General features: G+C 40.7%; 2 protein-coding genes across 15 annotated transcripts in view; one reads left to right on the top strand and one right to left on the bottom strand.

Annotated features, from left to right (window-relative positions):
* The window catches only part of CTBP2 (C-terminal binding protein 2), a 289,621-nt gene extending 274,082 nt beyond the window's left edge, over positions 1-15,539 (top strand). For 5 of the 10 annotated variants that reach the window (XM_084841487.1, XM_084841491.1, XM_084841489.1 and 2 more), the window contains 4 exons: positions 1,718-1,848; positions 4,196-4,323; positions 6,192-6,309; positions 9,488-15,539. In XM_084841487.1, coding sequence (XP_084697613.1) covers positions 1,718-1,848; positions 4,196-4,323; positions 6,192-6,309; positions 9,488-9,668 — 558 coding nt within the window. In that variant the 3' untranslated portion in view covers positions 9,669-15,539. Of the gene's footprint in view, positions 1-1,717; positions 1,849-4,195; positions 4,324-6,191; positions 6,310-7,261 lie in introns of all 10 variants that reach the window. The other 5 variants (XM_084841495.1, XM_084841497.1, XM_084841493.1 and 2 more) reach the window with 2 other exon arrangements.
* Positions 1,354-26,516, bottom strand: part of ZRANB1 (zinc finger RANBP2-type containing 1) — a 74,687-nt gene continuing 49,524 nt past the window's right edge. For all 5 annotated transcript variants that reach the window (XM_084841482.1, XM_084841483.1, XM_084841481.1 and 2 more), the window contains 3 exons: positions 23,015-23,144; positions 17,015-17,244; positions 1,354-16,287 (listed from right to left, as the gene is read on the bottom strand). In XM_084841482.1, coding sequence (XP_084697608.1) covers positions 16,069-16,287; positions 17,015-17,244; positions 23,015-23,144 — 579 coding nt within the window. In that variant the 3' untranslated portion in view covers positions 1,354-16,068. The remainder of the gene's footprint in view (positions 16,288-17,014; positions 17,245-23,014; positions 23,145-26,516) is intronic.

Here is a 26,516-nt window from a genome sequence, read left to right on the forward strand (position 1 = left end):
GAGGGTCGAGGACCCTGCTGAATGGGGTGAGCTGAGGTGTGGAAGTGTGATCCCCGAAGTTCGGGCGGAAGCAACTTCCCTTCCATCCACAGATCCTGGATCCAACCCTTGGTCTTACTGGAGTAAGACGTGCTTCCACCAGTGAGTGGGCCTTCTAAAAATTTACACTTTGAGAAACTGGGCTGGCTGTTAGTGTAAGCAAGAGCAAGATTCTTCTATCCACGTTTTCCCTTTCCCTTCCCTCCTCTCTCTTTTGGAATAACAATAACATTTCAGCTAATTTCCCTTTTAAGGCCGAGGAATCCACATGGATCTGCTTCCACCCTGTTGTTTTCAGGCTGTGCTGCTTTGGTTCTCCGGTTCTCTTAATTACCTCTATTCTATGCAAAGAGCACATAAATAAGTAGCAAATGGGCACTTAGCGTAACAGTCATAGTGCAGCATTTAGTAACCTAGAAAAGCACCTTGGGGACACAGAGTATCATGTGAAAAAGGTAATGCTTCCAGAAAAGAGTATTCAGCCATAGGGTGTGTATTTACCATAGGAAAGGGTTTTAGAAATTCTATTTGCAGTGCTTTGAGATGGAAAGACAGATCTTGTGTAGCATCTCTTTACACAGCTGTTTGGCCAGATCTGATCCTTGTTTCCCCAGTTATCCATGGCCCAGTCCTAAATATCTGCCTCTAGAGCAGCTTTCCCCAACATGATGCCCTCCGGATGTCTTGGACTACATCACCCATATCGCCAGCCAGCATGGCTGTTGCTGTAATCCAACACTGCTGGAGGGCACCAGGTTGGACAAGGCTGCTCTAGAGCCCCTGCCTAGTATCACAGTCTCCAGGGTAATGATGCACTTTGTGGCACTGCACTGGGGCCTCATCCAGGAGAGCAAAAGCAAAGAGGCAGGTTCAAGCCAGTGCTGCTGGAAAGCAATACTTTGATTTTGAAAGCGTATGCTTGAGCTGGAGAAAAAGGTGCATGAAGATCGTTTCGTCCCTGAGAAAGACTGATGGTTGAAAACATATTAAACAGTGTCCATAAAATAAATGGCTGCTTTCCAGCATCTGCTTATGGACTGCCTCTTCCTTTGCTGTTCTGGATTATTCTCTCCAGCCTCATTGAAGCCCAGAACTGGTCCAATTATGATAGCAGGCATTAATGCTGCTGTGCTAGGGTGAGAGACCCAGGAAAGTCCCTAAAATCAAAGGCAAGATTGCATGGGCCTGTGTGGCCTTTTCCCTTACAGCAGAGGTGCAAAACTTCAAGCCTGGGGCCCAAATCCGGCCCATATGAGGTCCCAGTCTGGCCCTCTGGGGTTCCCCCAATTGCCACACTCTTTTTCCCTAACCACCAGCATGCAGTGGTTTGCTGGCTTTTGTGCAGCAGAGACGCCTCTCCTAAGGCTTCGTTACTGGCAATGAGAGTTCTCACTAAAATATTCCAGTATTTTGGTCTCGCCCCTTTTTGCCTCCAGCCCTGCCCCTTCTGCTTTTGGCCCCACCCATCACTGGAATGCAGCCTCCAAGAGTTTTGGTTCGGGCTGAAAGAGCTTCAACGTTCCTGCTTACAAAAAGCACTTAAACGAGTGGAGTGCGCGCTGGCGGAGGCCAGAGGCAGCTACTTCGGCAGTACAAAGCAGTGGCAACACTCTGCTTGTGTTGAGCTCTAGTCATATTCATGCTTGAACAGTGTTTTCTTTCTTCCTGGCTCCGTTAGATGAGGCAGGGAGCATTTTTGGTTAACACAGCACGTGGTGGTCTGGTGGATGAAAAGGCCTTAACTCAAGCCCTAAAGGAAGGAAGGATACGAGGGGCAGCACTGGATGTGCATGAATCAGAGCCGTTCAGGTAAGTAGAGGTTTTATTAGTATGGCAAGTTCTATCCATAAAATTATGTAACACCATATAGATACACATAGTAAAAATTTCTCATTCTGTAGTAAACTACAGAAGCATTGATAAAATCTGTTACACGGAACCATTAAAAATCAGAATCAAAGATTCACAAAGATGTTAGAACATCTGTATTAAAAGTGGCTTGCTCTTTTTATTTTGTGTTAAAAGGGTATGTGAGCCTCTTTGGGTATAGCTCTCCAAAGAATTGGGGCCAAACCTGAGAAGGCCCTGCTATGGCCCCTGCTAGTGTTTTAAACTTACTTCCTTAACCAGAGGTGGGAATCTTAAGTAGGGTCTCCTGAATTTTTAATGATTTTCAGCAGGATTTTTCAGAGGCTGTTAGGATTTGAGGTGCTATAAGACACGTCCTTGTTTTTGCTGCAACTGACTAACACATTTATTATGGCATAAGTCTGAATAAATGAAAAGCGGAACAAACAACCTGCAATGATTATGTGACTGCAGTCAAACATTGCCAGATATTCCATGGAGCCAGGAATGCAGCTGTGTAGATGACAGCTTACCTTTTAAAAATAATTATGGTGTCATTTGTTAGTAAAGACAAGCAAGGGCTGCTTGCTCCATAATCCTGTGGATGTCAGTGGCAAACTTAGCAGCATGGCAAAGCGTCTCCAACTGATCACCTGCTAGAATTGCAGGCTTCTCAAACAGGAACTCAAGCAATCATCAGTGGCGAAAGTCACTGCCTAGGACCACCCATGACTCCCAGGAGCAAGGGAGTACTCCTTCCATGGAATCTGGCTGTTTGCTCTGAAAAGCTCCTATGAGGGATTGGAGTTAGATTCAGAAGGACAATCGCTCTTGAAAGAACTGAAGGTACTAACTGAAGTCAAACATACGAGATGCTGCTGCAAGTGAGACATTGAGTTATGGAGAGTTGGGGAAAGCCAGAGTTTTTGTTCTAATAAAATAAATACTTTAGGCAACTTGTGGTCATCCAGGTGTTTAGGCCTTCAGCTCCCATAATCCCTCACCATTGGCTGTACTCGCTAGTTCTGATGGGAATTGCCCACCCCTGCTTTAAAGATACTTGACCACTGTTTGACAATATTTGCACAGTCCAGTCTTCATTAGGGTCTACCTGTCCTCCTCCTGAGAATAGTTCTGATATGTACAGAGTCTAGAATTCCACTTTCTAGGAAGAACAAAATGAAATAAATACCGTTTTCCCAAAAAGCCTTGCTGACCTTTGCAAGAAACCTCTAACCACAAGGATTTTTAGAAGTATTCTGAGATGCCAACAGGGCCGGTGAGCCACTTTGGGGCGGCAAGGGCGGAGTTGGGTTTCAGCCATACTGTTGGCCTGTAAGAAGTGATGGAGACAGGGGTGCCCTCACTCAGCACCATGCAAGCATATGGTTGTTGGCTGGATAGTCCCCCTTCCTAATGTTCAGCAGACTGTGCCGGGGCAAATCACCAGGTAGCTACCACGTACTTTCCTGTTGCTGACTAAGGTGTCCTCTGTCTCTACTACCACCTCTACGGCACTTAAAGGTATGGGTGGAATGCCCCATCCACTTGAATTTTATCTGGTGAACTGCCTCACCAGTCACTGTTGTGAGATACTGGCTTTCACCATGTGTAAGCATACATGAGAAGAACAACCCAGGACATACCCGGTTGGTAACTAAAGTCAGGAGTAGGGCAGGCTTGCAGCAGGGAAGGCAGAAGGCAAGATCCTCTGTAGTTTGTGGACCACGGAAACCCAACGTCAGAGCTACACTTCACCCATAAACTCTCCAGATGGCCTTGGTCAAGGCACACTTACTATCCCCATCTGTCAAATATCTTCCAGTGGTGGTGTGATTTGGGATAAGTATCTTACGAAAATACGGGAATTGTAGGGCTTTTTACTGTGTAAACATGCATAGGTTTGTGCCCTCAGTAGAACACCTTTTTGCTGGGAGATTTTTCATATGCCGAAGTGGAGTATTTTATACAGGGCAGCTTCTAGAGGTAAAACTGGAATAGGAATTTCGGCTTATAAGTTTTCTGTCGTTGGCCGATTTTCAGTGAATATTTTATGTGGTTGTTTGTAACTTGCTCATTAGTACTTGGCAAAGCTCTTTGAAATTCCTCGTTTTATTGCCTCTATTCAAGTAATTTCATTTGGATATAAAATGTGGAAAACCAAAGGACTATTACATATAGCAAGAGGGTAAGGGCCTTCAGTCCTGTCTTATGTCTTATGATATCTATCTGGGTTGAAAGGGGGCACAGAAACACTCTAGGAAGGCATATCTTTGTTTTTCTTTCTTTATATTTTTTTCTGCTGTAGCTTTGCTCAAGGGCCGCTGAAAGACGCTCCTAATTTAATTTGTACACCACACACTGCTTGGTATAGTGAACAGGCCTCACTGGAGATGAGAGAAGCTGCTGCGACAGAGATACGCCGAGCTATCACAGGTGTGGCAACTTGCTTTCTCATCGATAGCTTCCCATCAGGAGGCAACCCAAAGTGCTTACCCCAACTATTACCTTGGGTTGGATCCAGATTTAGATATACTTAGAGTAGACCTATTGAAATTAATGGGATTCAACTTATTACTAACAAGTTCCATTGATTTCAGTAGGCCTACTCTTAAATATGACTTAATCTGGATCTAACCCCAGGGTGTGCAGTGTCTCTATGCCAGCATTGTATATCCCAGGCATTGGTTGCACATGTATGTGCCAGTGTATAGAATAACAACTTTTTGAACATTACGTCTACCATATGTAGCAGCAAATGCATTCTCTTACTTCTGTGGATTGGGTGCATGCGTGTATGGCAGGATTAACTTTTAAATCAACCACAGGGTTAATGTAATTCCAACAGCTTTTCAAATTGCATTTAAATCTTTGACATTTACACACACACACGCTCCTGGATGTTCAGCCATGGTTCCCCTGTCGTTCAAGAAAGCTTACTGAGTTAAATGCTCTCTCGCACTTACCACCCAAAAAGCACATCAGGGGTGATCAATATATCAAAAGCTACACTGAGTCAGGATAACGTCACTATTAGGTGGTCCTGTGTCACATCCCTTCTCTAAGTCTCACTGACCCAGTTTGCATGTAATGCCCAGTCATGGGTTATTCAATGCACAGGTTGGCAGGGTTGAGCTGGAACAAGTGAGTGCACAGCCAACTGTGTGCGCCTCACTTCCGCTTTCAATTAACAACCTACAATTGCCCCGTTGGTAGGTTGTTAGCATGATATCCAAACCCGGACTCCCTGGGTTGTTTAATCCCCAAACAACCCAGAGTGTCCAGGTTCAGCCATCTTGCCATCAGCCTATGAATAGGGTAATCATAGGTTATTAATTGAAAGTGGAAGTGAGGAGTGTGCTGGAGGGAGTGTCGTTATGTGTGAACTGGGTCATTGTGAATCATGACCCTTCCCCCTGCTTTGGATCTGTAGGTACCTCAAATAGAGGCACAGCCTTAATACTCTCAGCTATCTGGGTGGGGGGGTGTTGCATATTGTGCAGCGTATCTTGAGTACTTGGATACACACTTTTCATTTTTCACAATAATGGCAAAAATCAGAATTGGGCTGGACAGCACTACTGTTGTAGATGTGGTAGCAAATCACAATTAATGACATAGTGAACCCCTAAATGGATGGGGATTGTTATCTGAGTATTTTCAGGCAAACACAAAGGGTATAAACATCTCCACTTGAGCTTCAGCATCTACACAAATACTCCATACATGTTACAGGCACCCCTATGGCATACATAAATAAAAAGTTAATTAGTTTGTTATTTTTCTTCTTGTTTGGTTATTCTCCTCTGTCATATTGGGTTGATACTCTACTGCTCCCCTAACTGAAGCAATTCTGGGAATATCTGCTGGGAGGGAAGGTGACATAATTACCATCTTTTAGACTGCTTTTTCATTCATTCCAGTGAAGAAGCCTGCAGTGACCAGCAAACTTTGCAGTCCAATGGGACTTGTAAAGTGACTTAGTGCAGTAAAAAGATGGTAAACTGTTAGTCTGCTGGCTGAATCTAGCCCTTCGCTGCAATTCTGTTTAGCTCCTGGCAGATAGTTATCTTTGGAAAGACAACAATACTGCCTACTGTCTCACTTGTAAGCAAATTCCACAGCACTGCTTTATTTTGAACATTTATTCTGAATTTTGGTGGAGGGCTCAGGATTTTCTTCCCCTTCCCATGTCCAATTATAGTAAACAGTGCAGGAAAACAGCAAGCTGGGTTTAGTTATTGCATATCAATAAGACTGACTGTGCCTGATCCCTTTTTGAATTTGAATCGTTCCTACTGCAGGTCGCATCCCCGAAAGCCTACGAAACTGTGTGAACAAGGAATTCTTTGTCACAACAGCTCCTTGGTCAGTAATAGATCAGCAAGCAATTCATCCAGAGCTCAATGGTGCCACATACAGGTAAGATGGAGAAAAGGATTTCTTTTTAAAAAAAGATTAACACTTGCTTTACGCAAGAATGGAGCTAAAGAATAAGTTACAGAAATTCTAGCATTTCTCAGAAGATGATGGTAGCCCTTCAACGGCGGTGTACTGAAGCTTCCTCATAGAAGGCTCTTCTTTATTCCAGTCAAGACATTACTGACAGTGCTGAGAAATCATCTCCACAAGTAACTTGCACTGCATGTAGGTCCTGTAATAAAGGTACTATAGATTCACTTTGTGCTTCTCTGCAAGGCCTTTCCAGAGTTTCAAGTGAATCTTACTAATTTACCCACTTATAACTTGCCCCCTTCACATGACATAGGGAGCTGCTGGGAGACAACTTGAACACCTCGTACCATTAATTTGGAGTAAAAATATACTATGGTGTTCCTTAAGGACTATTCCACGATTCTGTGACTTGGAAGGCTCTTGGCAGAGTTAGGAGTGGCACCAGCATATCTATCAGTATGATATCTACACCTGGTACAGGCTGAGAGGTGGAGTATGACTTAGAACAAGGGGAAATACATATAAATCTTATATATGGCTAGAAGAGTCAGGGGAGATGAAGAAAAGTTGCACTGCAGTGTTCTCTGGCCGCTGGAAATGCCAACCAGTCCTTTTAAGGGCCTTTGCCTGTAGTTGTGCAATAATTGTGCAGTTGTTTAATAACTTGTTGCAAGAGAATTCAGACATACTTTGTCAAGGCAGTGCTTTTGTTGCAAAGAGTGCTCATTTGGCTAGTGCCCATGACTGCACAAATGGCATAAGCATGGGGAGAAAGTATTGCTCCCCTCACCAAGTGAACATTATGGTGTGTTTTTGAATAAATAATTCGCTTTAAATTCCTCATGGCTTTCAAGCACCAGATTATTCATGCAGTCTTAAATTCACTTGCAGATGTTTGTCTCTTTTTTGTTTCCCATAGGTTTAATAACCTATCAGCAATCCTAAACACAGAAGGTATGAACTTTCCGAGGAATCCCAGTGGGGCACAATAGATCCCTATTTCTCTCCACCTCCCTGTCCACATGCAGATAATCCATCAGGGCAGTTATCGAAATTTGTGCTCCCATATTTTCATCCCCTGTGACTTCTGCATGCACCATCTGGGAATTATAGGATAGAAACAGGGCTCTGTTGAGTTCTGTTAGGATCTCTGCATGCATCAGCACTGCACCCACATGGGGAGGAACCACAATCTTCTGTAATCAAATTTGGATAGCTAGAATTGCTGTTTTAGAGGGACCATGTGGCCCTCCAGATGTTAGACTACAACTCCCATTATCCCTCACCATTGGCTAAGGTCACATGTTCCCCTCCCTGGCATAGGTGATGCATTCCCCAGGGGTAGCCATGGATGGTAGTCTGTTAACAGCAAAAACAAAAGGGTGTTGTGGCACCTTAAAACCAACTATACATTTCCCAGCCAGGCATGAAAGCATCCTTCAAGTGTTCTTCTCTAGTGGCCCCAATGTGATCTCCTGTACATATCTTTGTGACTGCCTTTGGTCTTACTATTAATTAAAATGACACTTCTTTGTCTCAAAGGCACATCAGGTATTTTTGTCCTCCTTAGTCTCTCCCCATCTCTCTGCCAGGCATAGTTTGAGCTCATGAGCAAGACTCTGTGTGTTCCAGATTGTGACATGTGAGAAAAATCATGAAGTCTAATATTGGGTTGCACACAGTAACCATCCAGAAAATCTGTTTTCAGATATAAAAATTGCCAAGTTTCTAACCCTCTTGGATATGATGCTAGCCTTGCAAGTAGGTATGCAATACTCTCAAACACTAGATAAGGGCATGAGGAACCTCCTGCTCCTTCCCAGGACTAACAGAAATAAATTATGCAAGTATAATAGCAGCTTGTTTTAGTATACATAATTTATACAAGCCTCAGACTTAGCTTAATTTTAGTAGAAAATATCCACTTTTTTTTTAACAGAGCACACAGCCCTGCTTATGATGCATTCTTCAGTTGTAAAGTTAACCTGCTAAAAATCCAACTCTATTCAAGGAGTGGAATTGACTTGCAAGATAACTTTTTATCTTTTCATTGCTCCTGTAAATGCAGCGGCCCCATAACTATAACCCATATGCTGGGATTCAGAAGGATGCAAGATTGCTTCTGCTCACTGAAGAGACTTTCTACTAGCCAAGTGGAATTTGGGGTTTTCCCCCCCCTAAGACTCCTGTGTCATATCCCAACACTTTTTGAAACTCCCTCAGTTTCAAAAACATTGCAATGTTGAGAACAGGGGGTGACTATTGGAGAAAACCAAGTATAAAGGCCCTTTGGGCTTTCAGAACTAGTTGCATGGCTCTTTAGATCATGGCCACAGGCTCAGGCACCAGCAGTACACCACTTTATGTTAGGTCAGGCAAACTTGAGTCTAGTTATATACCCTGATTAGCAGCATGTTCAGCATGTCAGGTTTCACTGAAAGAAAAAAAACACCTTTCCTGATTTAAGAATAAATACAGATTCAAGCTGTATGTGTAAATTAAGAGGATACGATGTAAAACTACTGAAACAAGAAAAATCACATTCTTTGAAACTTTTTCTTGGCAGCAACTCCACAAGTCAGGTCTACCCTTTTGCTTCATGTTCTTTAAAGGATTTTCCAGGAAGAAAGTATGTCCCCTAATAGCCAAAACATTTCAGTTGCCCTTGCTTTTAATTAATTAACAACAAAGGGGTCTGTCATATTTTCTCTCCAGATATATGTTTTGACATCAATAAAAGGAATAATGCAGGGCAGGGGCAGCTTTGGATTGTTCATGCAAGGCTGACCTGCAGCTGCTGGAATGTGCACTCTGTGGATGTTTGTTTTAATGTCTGGAATAGTTCTGTCTTATGCTTCAGTGTGGCTAAACCAGTATGAAAAGGAAAACAGTTTGTAAGAGCAGTAAGTCAGCTGAACTGTTGATTAAAATCAAACCTATCCCCTTCAAAACATACTTGGAAAGGTTCAGAGTTTTCTATAACAACATGGTAAAACAGAAAGTGCTCTCTTGCTGCAATTATTTGGCAAAGAATAAAGTTACTTCAGAGGCTATTTTTTCCTGTTGACCTCATTTCATAGCCTCTTCCTCTATAGAAAGTTTGCATATTGTGCTCCTTGTAACTTGGAAATCAATCTCTTTCTAGATATCCACCAGGCATGGTGAGCGTTACACCAGGCGGGATTCCGGCAGCTATGGAAGGTATCATCCCAGGAGGGATTCCTGTTACCCACAATCTTCCGACAGTGGCACATCCTTCCCAAGCTCCATCTCCTAACCAGCCCTCAAAACACGGGGACAACAGGGAACATCCCAATGAGCAATAGCAGATAATTTAAAGCACTCCAACTTGGGACCAAGAGACATTGGAAAAGAAAATTACACACAAACTGACAGGAATTTGATACAAAATTTGTAAGGTTGATTTTGGACTGAAGCATCATGATGTTCCAGTGTTAACTACAAATAAAAAAAAAATAGGAGTCAAGACTTGGGGGAGGGAGGGAGAACCCAGAAGAAGTCACCTGCTTACTGAAGCACTGAAAACTAGGATTTGATGATACATTACTGATCAGCTTCTTTTATTGTGTGTTTAAGTTTCCTTCATCTTTACATCAATCACAAGAATAATGTATATTTCTTCTCAATCCCTTTGGGGAATAGCAGCTGATTGAAGTATCTGCTGCTTAGAGCATGTCCAACAGTCCTAACAAAGCTTACATGATATTAAGAGGAAACCATCATGTGACTTCAGCCCTTTCCTTCCTCACTTACCTGGCTTCTCCTTGTACAGCCTGAGGAATGATAACAGACATGGGGGAACAGTTTTGCTTGTTGCAGTAATATATATGGCCATTAATGGATTGGAGGGATGCTACTCGAGTTTAACTGCAGTTATGTAGGTCAGGGGAGAGAAAAAGGCCCATGTTAACTAGCTGCCTTTTAACCACAGAAATTGATGCTTCTCCTCCAAGATACACTTAATAAAGTAGCTGTACATTCAATAACACGTGCTGATGATGCAAAAAAAGTGTTAAATCTCACATTTATACTCAAATATATTTTTCTCAGTTTTAAATCCACAGCTATTTTATTGAGTGGAAAAGTCTTGAGCTGGAAAGGGTTCAAGAATAATGTTGCATTTCCTTATGTCTCAGGAAAAAAAACACTTTTTATGGTAACTTGTCAGACTGTATGAACAAAACCCACTTTTTTAGACATTGAAGTCTTCTTTTCTTCATGTGATATTTTATACAAGAACACTTCAAAAATGTGTTATTAGATGTGACTGATTTTAACAAATCCTATTAGATTTGTATCAACTAGTTACATGTTATACTCATAGTCTTTTGTGAATCATCGCCTTTTTGTTGAAAAAGATGGCCTATTCTGAGCCTTTGTATGGGTACATTCCTGTTTCTGTGATAAAGTTTTAAAAGCTGTCCCAAACAAAACAAAAAAACAGAACCAATGGCTACCAGAAGTATGTTTTGTTTTAGTGTGTTACCGTTACTGTATTTGTTTATTGTAAAGGTGGACATATAGCGTTCAGTGCAGTTTTCAATAAAAAGTGACCATTTCTATAATTTGAGCTGGACCAGGCCCTCAATGTACTTGACCCTATTCAAAATGAGAACATACTTCCAGATCACATGAGTGATCAAGCCAAAACTAGCCCTTCTAGTATTTGATTGAATAAGGGTGATTATTCTCCTCTATTCTCAATATTCCACCACACAAATCATTCATAGTTTACAGACTCTTGAGAAACTATTGAATGGTCTGAAGTTAAAGTGGACTGTGACTTTCCAAGATTTCTCAGTCAGTCACACACCCCTCTCCAAACAACCTGTGTACCAAAAATGTATTCCCATTAAAGTCAATAAGAGTCCTCTTGAGTATCTGCACTTATTTGAGAGTTTTAGCCACAATCCTCACAGGATACAGAACAAGGCTACACACTGCTAGGCAATGGCCAACTAATGTTTTGAGCAGGCAACCGGAACTCTACACAGGGCAAAATGACAGAAGGCCCCTCCTCTTCCATGCTCACTCTTTCTCTCATCACATGAGACAGTAATGAGTGTACTGGGAGAATTCCCCATTTATTTGAACGTAAGATCTCCTTGACCATACAGGATAGAACCCACTAGAAGCAAGGGAGAAGCAAGGGAGATACAAGAGAGTCTACTGCTGTTCTCACCTTAAATAGAATCCTGGGAGCCCTATGACTGGGCCCCTAAGTTAGGGAGACAGCCGTAGAGCAAGAACATGCATTACTCTTCTCATCAGTGTGAGACTGCCATATGCAAAGTGGCCCATGATACCCACAGTAGGCTGGTAATGAAGAGCTGCCGTTGTTTTGACAACTGTTTAGTGTACTGACAGCATATGCAGTAGTGGGAAGAGCCGTGAACTACGGTGTGGGAAGCCTGTAGGTCAAATTGCTCTAGCCACATAAAAGCCCCCCTTCAGGTGTTCTTGCTATGTTGAATGAAAGCATGAGAAGAGAGCTCCAGCTCCGCCCCGCCACCTCCGTCATCACATCTGTCACCCTGCACACTTGGAGGGCAGCCATCTGAGCAGGAGAGCCTCCTGTATCCATGGATATTTTCCACACAATTAAGAACGCTCCTGGAGTGCTCCTCCTCTCATGTGTTCATTCAACACAATAAAAAGTACAGCTGAAGAGGTATAAACTCACTAGGGAACCTTTGTCCAGTCCTTATTCTCTAACTCAGCCTCCAGTCTATAATACAAGGATGATACTGTCCAAGCTTACAAGGCTGGTATAAAGATTACCAAGATTAAACCAAATCGTGTAAATTTAAAAATCACTGTAAATTCTATAATCAGTGCTCTACAAACTTCAGGGAGTGACACTAAAGTATGTGGGAAAGAAGCTGTGAACAACAAAGGGACAAGTGGCAAGATGAGTAGAAGCTGCCTCCAGCGCAGGGGGAAGGTAGTTTCCCTCTTTTCCTCCTTCCACTACAGTATCTTCAGCCTCTGGGATAGTGGCAGATAAAAAGTAAAGACGACTAGATTCAGGCATAGGTTGATACAAATGCAATCCCACCACAAGCACAAAATCAGGCCATACACACAGTGCCACAGAATTCCACTTATACAATTATATAATTATTTTTGACTGCTGATAGATTAGTTTTCCAATGCCTTTTTAAAGTGAAGTTGGCTATTAAATAATGTCTAGACTGAAGGTATTTGTTGGGGGTGGGGGGAGAAATGACAAATAATGTATGGAAAGACAGAAATTGAAAACAAACCATTGGTACAAAACTTGTATTTGTTTTGTTTTAAATTAATGGAAAAGCACATTACCAGCTTTGAACATATTTAAGGGAGTCAACTTCATAGATGTGTCAATGATCTAACACTGCAATTATGAATAACTTACCATAGACACCAGTATAGAGCAACCAGGAGGAGGAACATTGGTGAGTTACAGAGAACATTTAGGAAGCCACACAAATGAAGGTGAAATAATAGAACATTTACACCGGCATTAGTGATTTTTAGAAGCTGCTATTATTGGAATATTAAACCAGGCAGTGGCATTCCAGATAGGCATAATTAATGTTGTTGAAAATGAATACTTTGTAACAGGGCAATTGCATTTGAGGCAGGCTCTTCTACCACCAGTGAATGTGCTAGGAACCTCTGGCACAAAATTTGGCTGCTTTGAGGCAGTTAACTTCACATTACTTCCAGGTACTGACTTGAAGAAAAACACCCCACTTGAAATTAAAACCAAATTTATCGCTGGGGGAGGCTTTAAGTCAAACTCCAATATAATAGTTGTAGTTCTAAAATTCATCTTGATATGATAAATAGGTAAATTGCCAAATGCAGAAGATGTAGGTCATTGAAGAGTTTATAAAATGCTGGAGTAATTCAGAAAGTATAGGTCCACTGCAGTAGGACAAAGCTTCGAACAAAATAAAGTTATTAAAGTACAAAATGGTGGAGATAATGAGAAAGAAAGCCATTTTGTTGCTAAAACAGTGCTTTTAGCATTTGAAATAGTGGTACTTTTCTAAATAGAATTGGGCAGTAAGCTTTGAAGTCAGACATATGCAACAAAACAAAAGGGGGCGGGGAGAAAGAATTCATACAGGTATTTACGCAGGTTTCTCTACCCCCACTAGAGCTCAAAAGGAAGATCAGCCATTCAACAATGCCTGAACTTAAAGCGTTCTATTATAGCACCCCAAACTACTCTAGAAAGAGAACTCAAACTGTAGCTTGCCCTTCAGGTTTAAAGGTGATAGTACAACTAAAACAACAACAACAACAACAACCCAGTTGTAACTTAGAACACAGGCAAGTGAAATAACAGTCTTCATTTTTTTTAAGAAGACATCAATAAGAGACCAGTGCATTATTGCAATCAATGGTCAAGGCACAGCCACAGCTTACTCGATGCCTTTTCTCCAGCGCTGTAACAACTACTGGAGTCACAATCTAAAGAAACACTGACATCCACTGATTATCACAGGCATGTACTGAGACAACATTACAAGAAGCGGATTGGGTATTGCTGTCTGCGTAACTGTAAAATATATGGGGAATATGAGCCAGTAAAAATGTACACTGTTACCAATATTATTTCAGAGAGCAACCAAATGGTTTCATCCAAGAAGGGTCCAAAAAATCTCAGACTTTGTTACTGCAGTGGAATAAGCATAGCTAGAGATTTAGCTATTTTCCTCTACTACGGTAGGGCAAATAAACGTAAAGTGATGCTTTTATTTAAGAAAGCTGTATTTCACTGGAAATAGCTATATATTAATGCTAGATAGTGACTCAGATTTTGGGCATAAGTTGCATCATTTCAAGCAACTACCTCCTCCAACACAAGCATAATCACCAAACTTATTCTACTGGTCCAGGAATGCAGGGATTTCACTGTGAAGCATGTAAGGTGGGAACAGATTGATTAATTAATGAGGTATTAATTTTACCTTATGATTGTATTTAGAAAAAACTAAGTTAGGATTGTACATTAAAGCAGAACCTGTTTTAGGAAGACTAAACCAATTATTGTAATGTTTAGGAAATTTAACTCATCACAGGTAAACATGCACCTTTACCTGATAATCTCTGCATGCACCAAGTAGAGAACTAATGACCAAAATACACACACACACACACACACACACACTCTCTCTCTGTGTTATATGCTTGTGTCAGAGGTGGAAAAAGTTGCATTATATTTCTTCCATGTAGTACCTTGATGAAATTTCAGTGTAGTTTTGTCACTAGGATTATTATTTCGTGGATTTTTTTTTTCAATACCAGCTAAGCCACATTTAGAAAAGCAGCAAATTCTGAAGGGTTCCTATATTTAACAACTATGTAAAAATACATATGTATAGTTTCTGTCCAGATTCTTAAACAAGGAAATCTATTTTGCAAGTTTCCTTATCACCATTTCCACCATCATTAGTCTTCAAAAAGTGCTCATCAGGATCTGCTTTATGCATACAAAACTATTCAACCTTTAGTGTTTTTAAAGTGAGGTTTTGGATAGGCTATATCCATTCAAGATAGCATGGCTAAAGTTATCAAGTATAATAAAAAGATTTTCTACTGGAGAATATATTCTGAACTTATACTTTCAGGAAACTTACATATTCAATGTGGCCACAATCAACATGCAAAAAATTCCAAAGTTTACATACCAAGAAAAGATAATATACAGTACTTTAAAACAAACTTTAGAATAAAGGCTTTTAAGGAAAACTGCCAAAGTGCTTTCTCACTCGATTTTAATGACCAAGGAGTGCTCCTCAATGGAGGTGATTTTAACTTGCACGGGGAAAGGCTTGATAAAATATTTTCTACGGTACAACTCACAGCAAGACCGGGTTTGGACAAAATGCAGTTTTCAGTTCAATTTAGCAAACTCCACACAATTGTTTAGCATATAGCTTTCTGAAACAGTACTTCTTTGACTATTTTAAGTAGGCTGGGAAAAAAACCTATCCCAAAGAAATGATACAAAATATTAATGGACAGCAGAGAAGCCTTTACAGAAAACTTAATCAAAATTTATCATCCCTTCCATAGTTTTTTTCCCTTCAACATTTCATTTTATTATAATGGGCACAATATTAACTGAAATCTTAATAAAACAATAAGCTTGTTCATACTTCTGACCTACTCTGGATATATGGCATCAACAAAAAGCCACATGATCTGACCTGGGCATTAGCAATATTTCATATAAAATGATCTTTCAAGGAAGTGTGCCAGAATGCCTAAAACGTGATGCAGAATAAACAAGTTTTACTGTAAGTCTCAAAAAGAACAGATATTCATCTATGATGTGCTTTTTTAAGTGCCCGTATTCAAAATAAATTTCTTCAATAATTTTAAGATGCTGGTAATACTTTTTCCTATTACACAACTTTCTTACACGACCACATGCGGTACATTTATAGGCAGATGTACAACTGGAAAGAAAAACGCTATGTGTCTTGGTAATAAAATTAGGGCTTTGCATTTTTACAAATGGTAGTCCAACCAACGTAGCTGTCTTCACAGATCGGATGAGCCTCTGAATTCTCCCCATGCTGATTAAAAATCCTATGCAGGATGCTTCCTGCTACAATTGGATCATCATGTAACAAATAGCTAGACTGTGCCCCAAGATCTGGGGTTGTCACCATACATTATATGCAGCCAGATATCTCAATTTTATCATTCATCGTCATCGTCTTCATCTTCCTCTCCATCTGAAAGGGACGTACAGGGGCGAATTTGTCTATAGCGGTCAAGCCATTTCTCTACCATCTGCGTTACCAGGGGATGGTTGCGCCGGCGAGAGCTTTTCTGCATAGCAACTAGGACTCCACCCTCGGTCACGCAACAGTCCAGCCACTCCCTGAGCAGCTTCTCCTGCTGTTCCTCATTACCAATCTTCAGAGAAAGAACACATACACTTAGGACATGCTTCAATTCAGATTGCTGACAACTAATACAGACTGGTGCCCTGTGGCAGTTGTGGTGTACCAGGAAGACTTTCCTTCAAAAATTCAGGAGTATCCAATTCCTACACAACGCACAAAGATCACACCTTTTTTACTTCCCCTAAATGAAATTTGAAGTAACTGCCAGCTCTGCATTTTATAAACAAATAATTAAAACTGATTAGGATTCCCATTCCACTTGTAAGCATGTACCAAATACTACTCCTCTAACTTTATTCTTCTCTTTAAGGAGGATACAATGGGAGTGGTTAAATGTTATTAGAGGGTCTTGTAGCCTCCCTCAAGCATTCTAATTCCAACTTTCTAGTTACAGAATCTAAGCGTACTGTCTTACGCTAACACCATTCAGGACCTCACTGTTTTGTAACTGATTTCTGTCTAGAAAATCTCTGCAGATATTCCTCAAAAGCTTTACTACTACACTTCTAAAAACACACACACACTTATACACAAATATCTAAACAGAAAGACTCTCAACACACCTCACATCTCTCCCTTAGTTTTCTGTAAGCTATTCAAATGCCTTTTCTGCAAGATAATTTTTCACACATTGCCCACATGCCATAGCACTCAGGTTCTCTCTTAGGGCATTTTTCTTTTGATACAATGTTTCAGGCACTTATTTGAGTCAGTCTGAACTGCTCAATGTTTCTTACCTCTTGAGCAGACAGGAAGTGAATGTGCAGCAGCTTCCTTTCACTGTCAACCAATGGTAAAAAAGTAATAGTAACATCATCATCAGTGTTCAAGTTAGCACCAGCACCTCGATTGCCATAGCCATCATTCTCCATGGCAACCAAAGCAGAGAAGTGGCCCCTCGTGTAGCCCAGAGCAATAGGGCTTTTCCAACAAAAACTCTGTTCCCACAACAAAGGCAAATATACACCTAAGAAGAAGAGGGAGTGGTGAAAGGGTAAGTCAAAGTGAATTATTTTATTGAAAAGTTTCATCTGAAAGCAAGACACTGAACGATATTACAATGTACATCTCAATATACCTTTAAAATTTAAGCCATGATAATTCCAGTTTCACATTAGGAGGCTGAGTCTTTTTCGATCAGTGAGTATAAAATGTTGTAAATTTATGCTGATGGTATTCACTGGCCACACAGTAAATACAACACACATGTACTTGCTTAAGTTTGCACTGAAGAGACTCACAGAACCATGGGTCCCAGTAAAAATTCCAAGGTAAATGGCATCAGAGAGGCAATTAATTCAAAGACTCTACACATGCCTTCTTTCTCAGTATCTAAAAGTTTCAACACCATCTTAAAATATCAACTATCCTACATGGTTACAGAAGTGGAATAAAGTTTTATGCAATTCAGTGCCAATTAACCTAGTCCCCATAGCCTGTCATTACATATACTTGAATCCTCCATCCCTTCTAGGAACATCAGAAGTTATTCATAGACTTCAGCACAACAACTAAGTCAGGAACGTGCCCTGCCTTGAGAGAGTTTAAAAATAGCAGTGAGTAATCCAAGTGCATATGTAGCATAGCAACCTTTGACAGAAAAACTCTGTTCAATGTATGTGCACAGGAAGCTACCTTCAATATGTCTCCCACAATAGACCAATGGATCTCTTGCAATCAATTAGCATCATTCCTATTTCTTGTTCTCAAGAACAAATACTTGGCAATGTCCTTCACAGTGTGGCAGTTAAAAATGATGGTACAGTGCACACTGCACCTACCTTCAGCAAAGCTATGCTCACTTACATATTCTGATTTCATGTACACTTTATATTCCAAATGCTATATGGGGAGTGTTTACACACACAGAATTTGGATTTACAACAGGCCATTGTCATTTGGCTCTCACCTGATTGACTGTGGAACATCTCCGGGCATCAATGTGCAACCCCATTGCTAAGTCAAAGAGCATACATGTAGCAGACCCACTACTTTAAAAGAATACAGCAGCCTAATGTGCCTTCCACATCCTGTGTGCTGCCTCTTCCTTGTCTGGCATAGACACAGAGAACATCCCAAGATCTGAGGCAGCAACAGCACATGAATATGTTTCATCAGAAGAGAAAAATGATACTGTTATGGCTACAGCTGCTATGATTGATCTGACTTTCTCTCCACCTTCCTAGCAGACTGTGGAAGTACTTGAACCTCTCCTGGGATTTTCCATGGCATCTAACTTTACGGCCAAAAAGCAAAGAGGATCTCCTGAGTGCAGTCACATTAGCAGAACAGCTCTACTGATCAGACCACCAGCTTATCTAAGTTAAGCCCACAAGAAGGATATGAGGCAATAGCCTTCTCCTACTGTTGTTCTCTATGAATGATATTCAGAGGTATTCGGTCTCTAATTGTGGAGTATATAGGCCATCATAAGAAGTAGCCACTGACATCCTTATCCACCACAAATTTGTCTAAACCTCTTTAAATATTCTTGGCCCTAAACAACCCATCTTTCTCTTTCATCTTATTTAATACTGTATGGCAAAGCTATGCTACAGGCAGTAAGAGTTAGGGAAAGGGGGCAATAGCAACTGGGTTCTGTCACTAGCAATGGGCTTAGATCTCAGCTCTGATATAGCAGCTACTGGCTGACCCTAACCCTACTGCTTGATCCCATAAACTGATACTGTGGAATAGCAGCTCATAGGATTAAATAGGTGAATAGTGGAGGAGAAAAGGGGGTAAGCCAGGTACAAAGCACAATCTGGCAGAAACAGGCACAAGCCTCCACTGGAGATCATGCTAGCATTGTTCCCGAGCCTTCCGCAATCTTGCAATATTTTCCATCTTTCCTCCAAAACCAATCAGACACAGCCATTTTAGAAAAAACAGGAAAGCAAAGAATTTCAAGACTGATGTTCCCCCTACTGGGCCACACAATCATTGTATGAGTATGGAATATGAACTTCACTGATTAAATATATTACTACTACCCCTGACAATTGGGGAAACCCTTTTTAATTTAAAAAACTATAGCCCAAGTTTTAAAAATTAACTTTGAACTTAAGTATTTTGGGGAACAGCTGTAAAATGTAAAGAATACATCATCTTGAAGCTACCCATGCTCTGATAACCTCTTGTCTGGATTACTGCAATGCATTATACGTGGGGCTGCCTTTGAAAACAGTCCAGAAACTTGAGCTAGTCCAAAAAAGGGCAGCAAGATTGTTAACTGGCCAACAAGATCACCAGTACTTTTCCAGATACACTGGCTACCAGTCCATTTCCAGGCCTGATTCAAACTGCTGGTATTTACATTCAAAGCCCTTAACGACTTGGGGCCAGGTTATCTGAAGGATAGCCTCCTCCCATATGTGCCTGCCCAGACCCTAAGATCATCCTCAGCGGCCCTTCTCCGTGAGCCCCTGCCAAAGGATGTGAGGTGGGTGACTACCAGGAAGAGGGCCTTTTCTGCTGTGGCTCCCTGGCTGTGGAATGACTTCCCTAAAGAGGTTCACCTGGCGCCTACATTGTACTCCTTCCGGCGCCAGGTGAAGACCCTTTTTATTCTCCCAGTATTTTAGCATTTTAGCTTCCTAGTCTTTTAGCTTTGGTGTTTTAAATCTGTATGTTAAATCTCTGCATTGCTGCTACATTTTATTCTGGTTGTGCTGTTATATTGTGGTTTTAAGCTTTCATATTTTATATTGTTTTCTGCTGCACTTTGTGGTTTTAATTTTGTGAACTGCCCAGAGAGCTTCAGCTATTGGGCAGTATAGAAATGAAATAAATAAACAGAACAGAACAGAATAGATATCAGTTATATTAAAGAATACATAAACCAAAAAGGTTACATGATATTAAATGTATCCCAGTCCTTAGAAAGTAATTGCTTAAATATGCATACCAACTAGCTCCATATATATTTTACATTTCAATATTAGTTCTACTGAAATCCCTGATCAGCAAAACTTCATAAAAAAGACCATGGGCAGTATCCAATGGGGTGTTTCCGCACCCTGCGATTCCCTTCTGCCCCCCCGACCCCCTCCCGTCCCAATGATTTCCTTCCACAAGCGGTGGGTCTCACCGATTCCACTGCAGAAGCAGGACCCACTGCTTACACAACAGAGATTTAGCGCTCCTAGAAGAAGCTCCAAAAGGAGTGGAAACACTCATTTCTGGATTGGGACACATCAGCAGAACTCCCTTATGAGACCTGCCCCATTCTAGAAAGAAAAGTTCCCACTTGTTTCAGGTTGCTCCCGGAAGCACTAAATCACTATTGCACAAGCAGTGAGGTCATTTGCACAAGAGAATTGGCAGGGCACAAAAGAATCAGCAGGAGTGTAAGCCCCCTTTTGGATACTGCCCCATGGCTGCAATCCTACATCCACTTATTTTGCATAGCCTTGTACAGAAATGCACTGTAAATTTGTTACTACAAGTATTCTCATTTGGGGATGGTCATTACATTTTTTCATTGCTTACTAACTTGTTCATACTTCAATAGTTTTAATGCTTTTAAGAAGAGCAGTAAGATTAAGAATATCTGACACGATGCATTTTTACTCCATCAAAACAGAACTGAAGTACTAGATGTTTAGAAACCAACCTAAATAATCTTTGACCCAATACAATTTTTTTAAACTCTATCCCTTAGCTCCATTTAAAAAAAAAAAACATTGATAAGGAAAGTTGAGAGGTCAGATTGGATTTGATGGGAAACATTCTGGCAATAGGATTGTGAAAAAGATATCAAGGGTAGCAACAGTGCAGGCAGTTATTGGCCACAGCCTTTTGGAGCTGCCATACTAGTAGTAAGAATGCTCAGTAGATTGAGGGGCTACAAGTGGCCAGAATACAGTTTGCAGGATTAAAATCAAACACATTTTTGTCCAGCAACACCATTAATGCAATTAAATAATCAGTGCATGTTACAAGACAACTCCTGGATTTCTTATTTCAGTCACAACGTTTGCTTGCATTTAAAAGGTTTGCCTACGGCTGTTGCAACTGTATTTGTGAAAAAGGAAATCATGCTGTCCCCAAATGCCTCTCTTCCAAGACAGTGTGCATCTTGCCATGCTTACTTCCCAATCTTTTGGAACTACAGTTCCAGTATGACAGTATACTCTCAGCTGGTTCTCATAGTAACCTTTTGGTGCACCCAGGAAATCCTGGTAATCCTCTAGTATTCATTTAACATTAGATGTGTGAATCAACTAGTCACAAATATGGGTCATTAATCATTTCTGTGATCATGGAAGCATTTTTATAGCCATGTAAGTCACAGAAGTATCTAATGGTCAGTTCACTCTACCATTGTCCAGATTAGTGCTTGCCTCAGGACATGTATGAATTCAACTACTGTGTGACAAGGCCTCAAAATAACTGGATTGATTGATTGATTGATTATTTATTTATTTATTTATTGCATTTATACCCCGCCTTTTTTCCTCTTGCAAGGAACCTAAGGCGGCTTACATTATCCTTCTCCTCTCCCTTTTATCCTCACAACAACAACCCTGTGAGGTGGGTTGGGCTGAGAGTGTGTGACTGGCCCAAAGTCACCCAGTGAGCTTCCATGGCCGAGTGGGGACTAGAACCCGGATCTCCCGGCTCCTAGTCCTACACTCTTGCCACTACACCACACTGTTTCAATCCAGGTATTTGAAGTAGCAAGTAGAATTTACCCCAGGGGTGGGGCAACTTTTTTGTCCCAAAAGCTGCATGCAGAGTCAGGCAGTGTGTTGGGGGCTGTGCACATACATGTAGAAAACAGTAATCTAGATACATGCTATTAGCAGCAGGGAACAGCAACCTTAAATGCTTCAGAATTGCTGGGAGGGCACAGGTTTTAGCCTCTCCACATCTCTCCCCTCCATCCCAGCAATCCTGATTAACATTGCCATTTCTCTGCTATTACCATTTTATGTGATAAATCAAGTGTGATTTTTTTTCTACCAAGCATATATATACAGTAGTAATAGAAATCCATGTGTGGGATGCACCATTCTAAAATACTAAGTTCGGTGATAATTTCTGACAGTACAGTAATATTTCTTTGCATAATAAGCCCAACTATGTCAACCAATAGGATTCTGCATTAGTGCTGCTACATTATGAGACACATAGAAAAATCCAGTTAGGAGGCCTGCCTGGATAAGTAACTCCTTGAGAGACCTTTGAACACTGAAGTTATTCTATATATATATGTCTGCCAACTGCTAAAATAGAAAAAATACGAACACAAATAAAATGGATGCAGTTATCCTGTCTTAAACACATTAGGTGGCCTTTGAAATATTTATAAATCCTTGCATTGCACTGAACTGGGATGAACATCACTTGCCAGCAAGTAATGGATTCTAAAAAATCAGTTTGTATATAAATTCTATAGAATTTATAGAATTCTATGGGTGAAAACCAACTTTGTGCGAGTGAAAGTTTGTATCCCCCTAAAAATCTGCTCTGGATCCAGGGAAGAATTTGACGGCACGCAGGGGGCAGAGCCCCCCTTCTGGTTCTGCTGATGGAAGCATTCTGTCAGTGGAAAAAATGAACTGGATTTCACTCAACAGGAGCTAAGAAAACTGTTGAACATGAAGCCTACCTAAGCTCAACAAGTCAGATGTATTACATAAATCTACTGCTACATCCATTTACCATCTTTCACAATAGTTTTTCTCAACAGTTTAAATTAAAAGTCAGGTTTTATTCTAAGTCATGCTTACCTTGAAAACGGGTATATCCTAAAGTTTCTCCCCGGAAACTCTTATAATATTTTACTCCATAAACTATAATTGGTCTTCTAAGAATATGTGCAAGTACAAAAATGTGTGTCTGTTCCAAACTTGCCCCAGGCTGTATCAAAGAGAACAACATTCGAAATAAAAATGTCATGTCAGATAACACAAAACAATTAATAGTTTTTGATTCAATTCTACCAAAATCATGACCACTATTTAGATGTTGATTACCAAATCAATCATTTTGTTGAATTGTTTTATTTATTTATTTATTTATTTATTACATTTATATCCCGCCTTTTTTCCTCCAAGGAACTCAAGGTGGCGTACATAATCCTCCTCCTCTCCATTTTATCCTCACAACAACAACCCTGTGAGGTGGGTTGGGCTGAGAGTGTGTGACTGGCCCAAAGTCACCCAGTGAGCTTCCATGGCCGAGTGGGGACTAGAACCTGGATCTCCCAGCTCCCAGTCCGTCACTCTCACCACTACATTTTGAAAAGTTTAATTACCTAAACTTAATGTATGCAATCATCATTGTATTGGTGCTGGAATTATGGGAAGAAAGTTAACGGGCTTCAATAAAATCCGAAAGCTTCACCTACCAATTTTTCCCCAATTCAGTTAAATAATGGCTCCCGTGTAGCTTTCTAGAAATAGTACCTAAGGTGGTAAAAAGCACAAACGGGGACCAGGCTTTCTTTTGCACTCTTGTAATTTGACCACTGCCAAAAGAGGTCACTTTATCTCAAGTTCATGTACTAAATTATTGTACAGTGCTTTGTACATTTTGATAAGCCATTTTAATATTATAATAAAATTTGAGTAATGCATTTTGAAATCTTAGATGCCACTTCAGTACTAACAGAGGAAATTACCCTGAAGCAGCACAGGGGTTTCCATTCCAGAATGTCCCTTTCACTTGTCTTTTGTTTCATGTTACATTGGGCTTGCTCTCAATGCATCTTTTATTTTGTGACAACTGAAAATATTCAGAATGAACTAATGCCCAACACTAGTTAAGCACATTATGCTCAATGGTAATTTGTGATTTCTCCACACTTTTGTCCAGTAGGAAACAAGAGGAAGTACTGTTATCAGCTATGGGACTATGCCCCAAATGCTCTCATTTTTCTGGAGCAAACTTAACCCCGCAGTTGAAGCAGTCACTTTTAGTCACCTGTACTGGTACAATACACCCAAGCAGAGATCCAAGTAGGACTGGAAAGAAACCTACGGGGTCCAACCACATCCAAGCCATCAGTGACAAATCTAACCACCTTTGTAGCAAAAACTGTCAATCCAGGACAAAAATGCAACAAATATATAAGCCCACAGGACTCAAGCAAGCTCATATCTACCCTCAAAGGAGAAGATTCCTCTTCTGGCAATTGAGGAGGACAAAGAACATTAATTGCAACCAAATGATGCTGATAAATCTATTCCTCTATCGCCATACCTTTGCAGAGATATAAACAAAGTGTAGCAGAATGGAAGAGTAACAAAGCACTTTAAAATGCTCACTGCACCAGTACAGATGTAACACTCCCAACTGTTTAACTAGCTTAGAACCTCCATTTCAAATCCTGGTTAAACATAAACCTGGTTAGCCTAACAGTAGTTAAGGTCTGTGGCAGGTATTCATAGTGCAGGAAAGCATAGAAACATAAGAGCCATGAGGCACCAGACCAAGGGTCCATCTAGTCCAGCATTCTGTTCACACAGTGCCCAGCCAGCTGCCCACAGAAAACCCACAAGCAGGACATGACTGCACAGCAGCCGCCCACCCAGGTTTTCCAGCAACCGATGTACATAGGCATACTGCCTCTGATACTGGAGGCAGTATAGAGCCATCAGGTCTAGTAGCTATCAATAGCTTTATCCTCCATGAATTTCTCCAATACCCTTTTAAAGCCATCCAAATTTGTGGCCATCACTACATCTTGTGGAAGTGAATTCCATAGTTTAACTATGCCCTGTGTGAAGTACTTCTGTTTATCTGTCCTGAATCTCTCACCAATCAGCTTCATAGGATGACTCTGGGTTCTAGTATTTTGAGAGAAGGAGAAAAATGTCTCTCTATCCACTTTCTCCACACCATGGATAATTTTGTACACCTCTATCATGACTCCCCTTACTCGCCTTTTTTCTAAGCTAAACAATCTCAAGACATTGTAACCTTTCCTCATAGGGGAGTTGCTCCAGTCCCTTGATCATTTTAGTTTCCGTTTTCTGCACTTTTCCACAATATCCTTTTTTAGGTGCACCGACCAGAAATGTACACAGTATTCTAAGTGTGGTCGCACCATAGATTTATATAAGGGGAGTATGATCTTGAAAATTATTTTTTTAATTCTTTTCCTAATTATGCCTAACATGGAATTTGCCTTTTTCACAGCAGCCACACACTGGGTTGACATTTTCATTGAGCTGTCCACCCCAACCCCAAGATCTTTTTATTGGTCAGTCACCGCTAGCTGAGATCCCATCAGCATATACGTAAAGTTGGGATTTTTAGCCCCAACATGCAGCCCTTTACACTTGCTTACATTGAACCACATTTACCATTTTGATGCCCAGTTTGGAGAGATCCTTTTAGAGCTCCTTGCAATATCTTTTTGTTTTAGACAACCTAAGTAATTTGGTGTCATCAGCAAACTTGGCCACTTCACTGCTCTCTCCTAATTCCAGATCATTTATTAATAACTTGAAAAGCATTTGTCCCAATAGAGATCCCTGTGGGATTCCTCTCCATTGGAAGTTACCATTTACTTCTACTCTCAGCTTTCTGTTCTATAACCAGTTACTGTTCCATAAGAGGACCTCTCCTCTTATTCTACAACTACTATGTTTGTTGAGGAGTCTTTAGTGAGGGACTTTGGCAAAAACATTTTGGAAGCCCAAGTAAACAATGTCTACTGGATCACCACTGTCCACATGTTTACTGACACTCTCAAAGAACTCTAAAAGGTTAGTGAGACAGGACTTACCTTTGCAAAAGGCATGTTAATTCTTTTTCAGCAGGGCTTATCCTTCTATATGCTTACTAATTTTATCCTTTATCATGCTTTCAATCAATTTACCCAGAACAGATGTTAAGCTAACATGGATTCCTTTTTAAAAATTGGTGGTACATTGGCCATTCTCTAGTCCTCTGGTACAGAGGCTAATCTTAGGGGAAAGTTAAATATTTTTGTTAGAAGATCAGCAATTTCACATTTGAGTTCTTTTAGAATTGTAGGATGGATACCATCTGGGCCTAGTGATTTATTTACTTTCAATTTGTCAACAAGTTCTACAATTTCATCTTTTGTCACCAATATTTGCCTCAGTTCCTCAGACTCCCTTTCTGAAAATCAATTCAGGCAGAGGTATCTGTCCTATATCTTCTGCAGTGAAGACAAATGAACAGAATTAATTCAGTGTCTCCACAATCTCCTTATCCTCCTTTAATTCTATTGTCATCCAACAGTCGAACTGCCTCTCT

The sequence above is a fragment of the Heloderma suspectum genome, chromosome 3 (assembly GCF_057233095.1).
Source record: "Heloderma suspectum isolate Gila_16-S chromosome 3, 16-S_ref, whole genome shotgun sequence".
Taxonomy (NCBI): Eukaryota; Metazoa; Chordata; class Lepidosauria; order Squamata; family Helodermatidae; genus Heloderma; species Heloderma suspectum.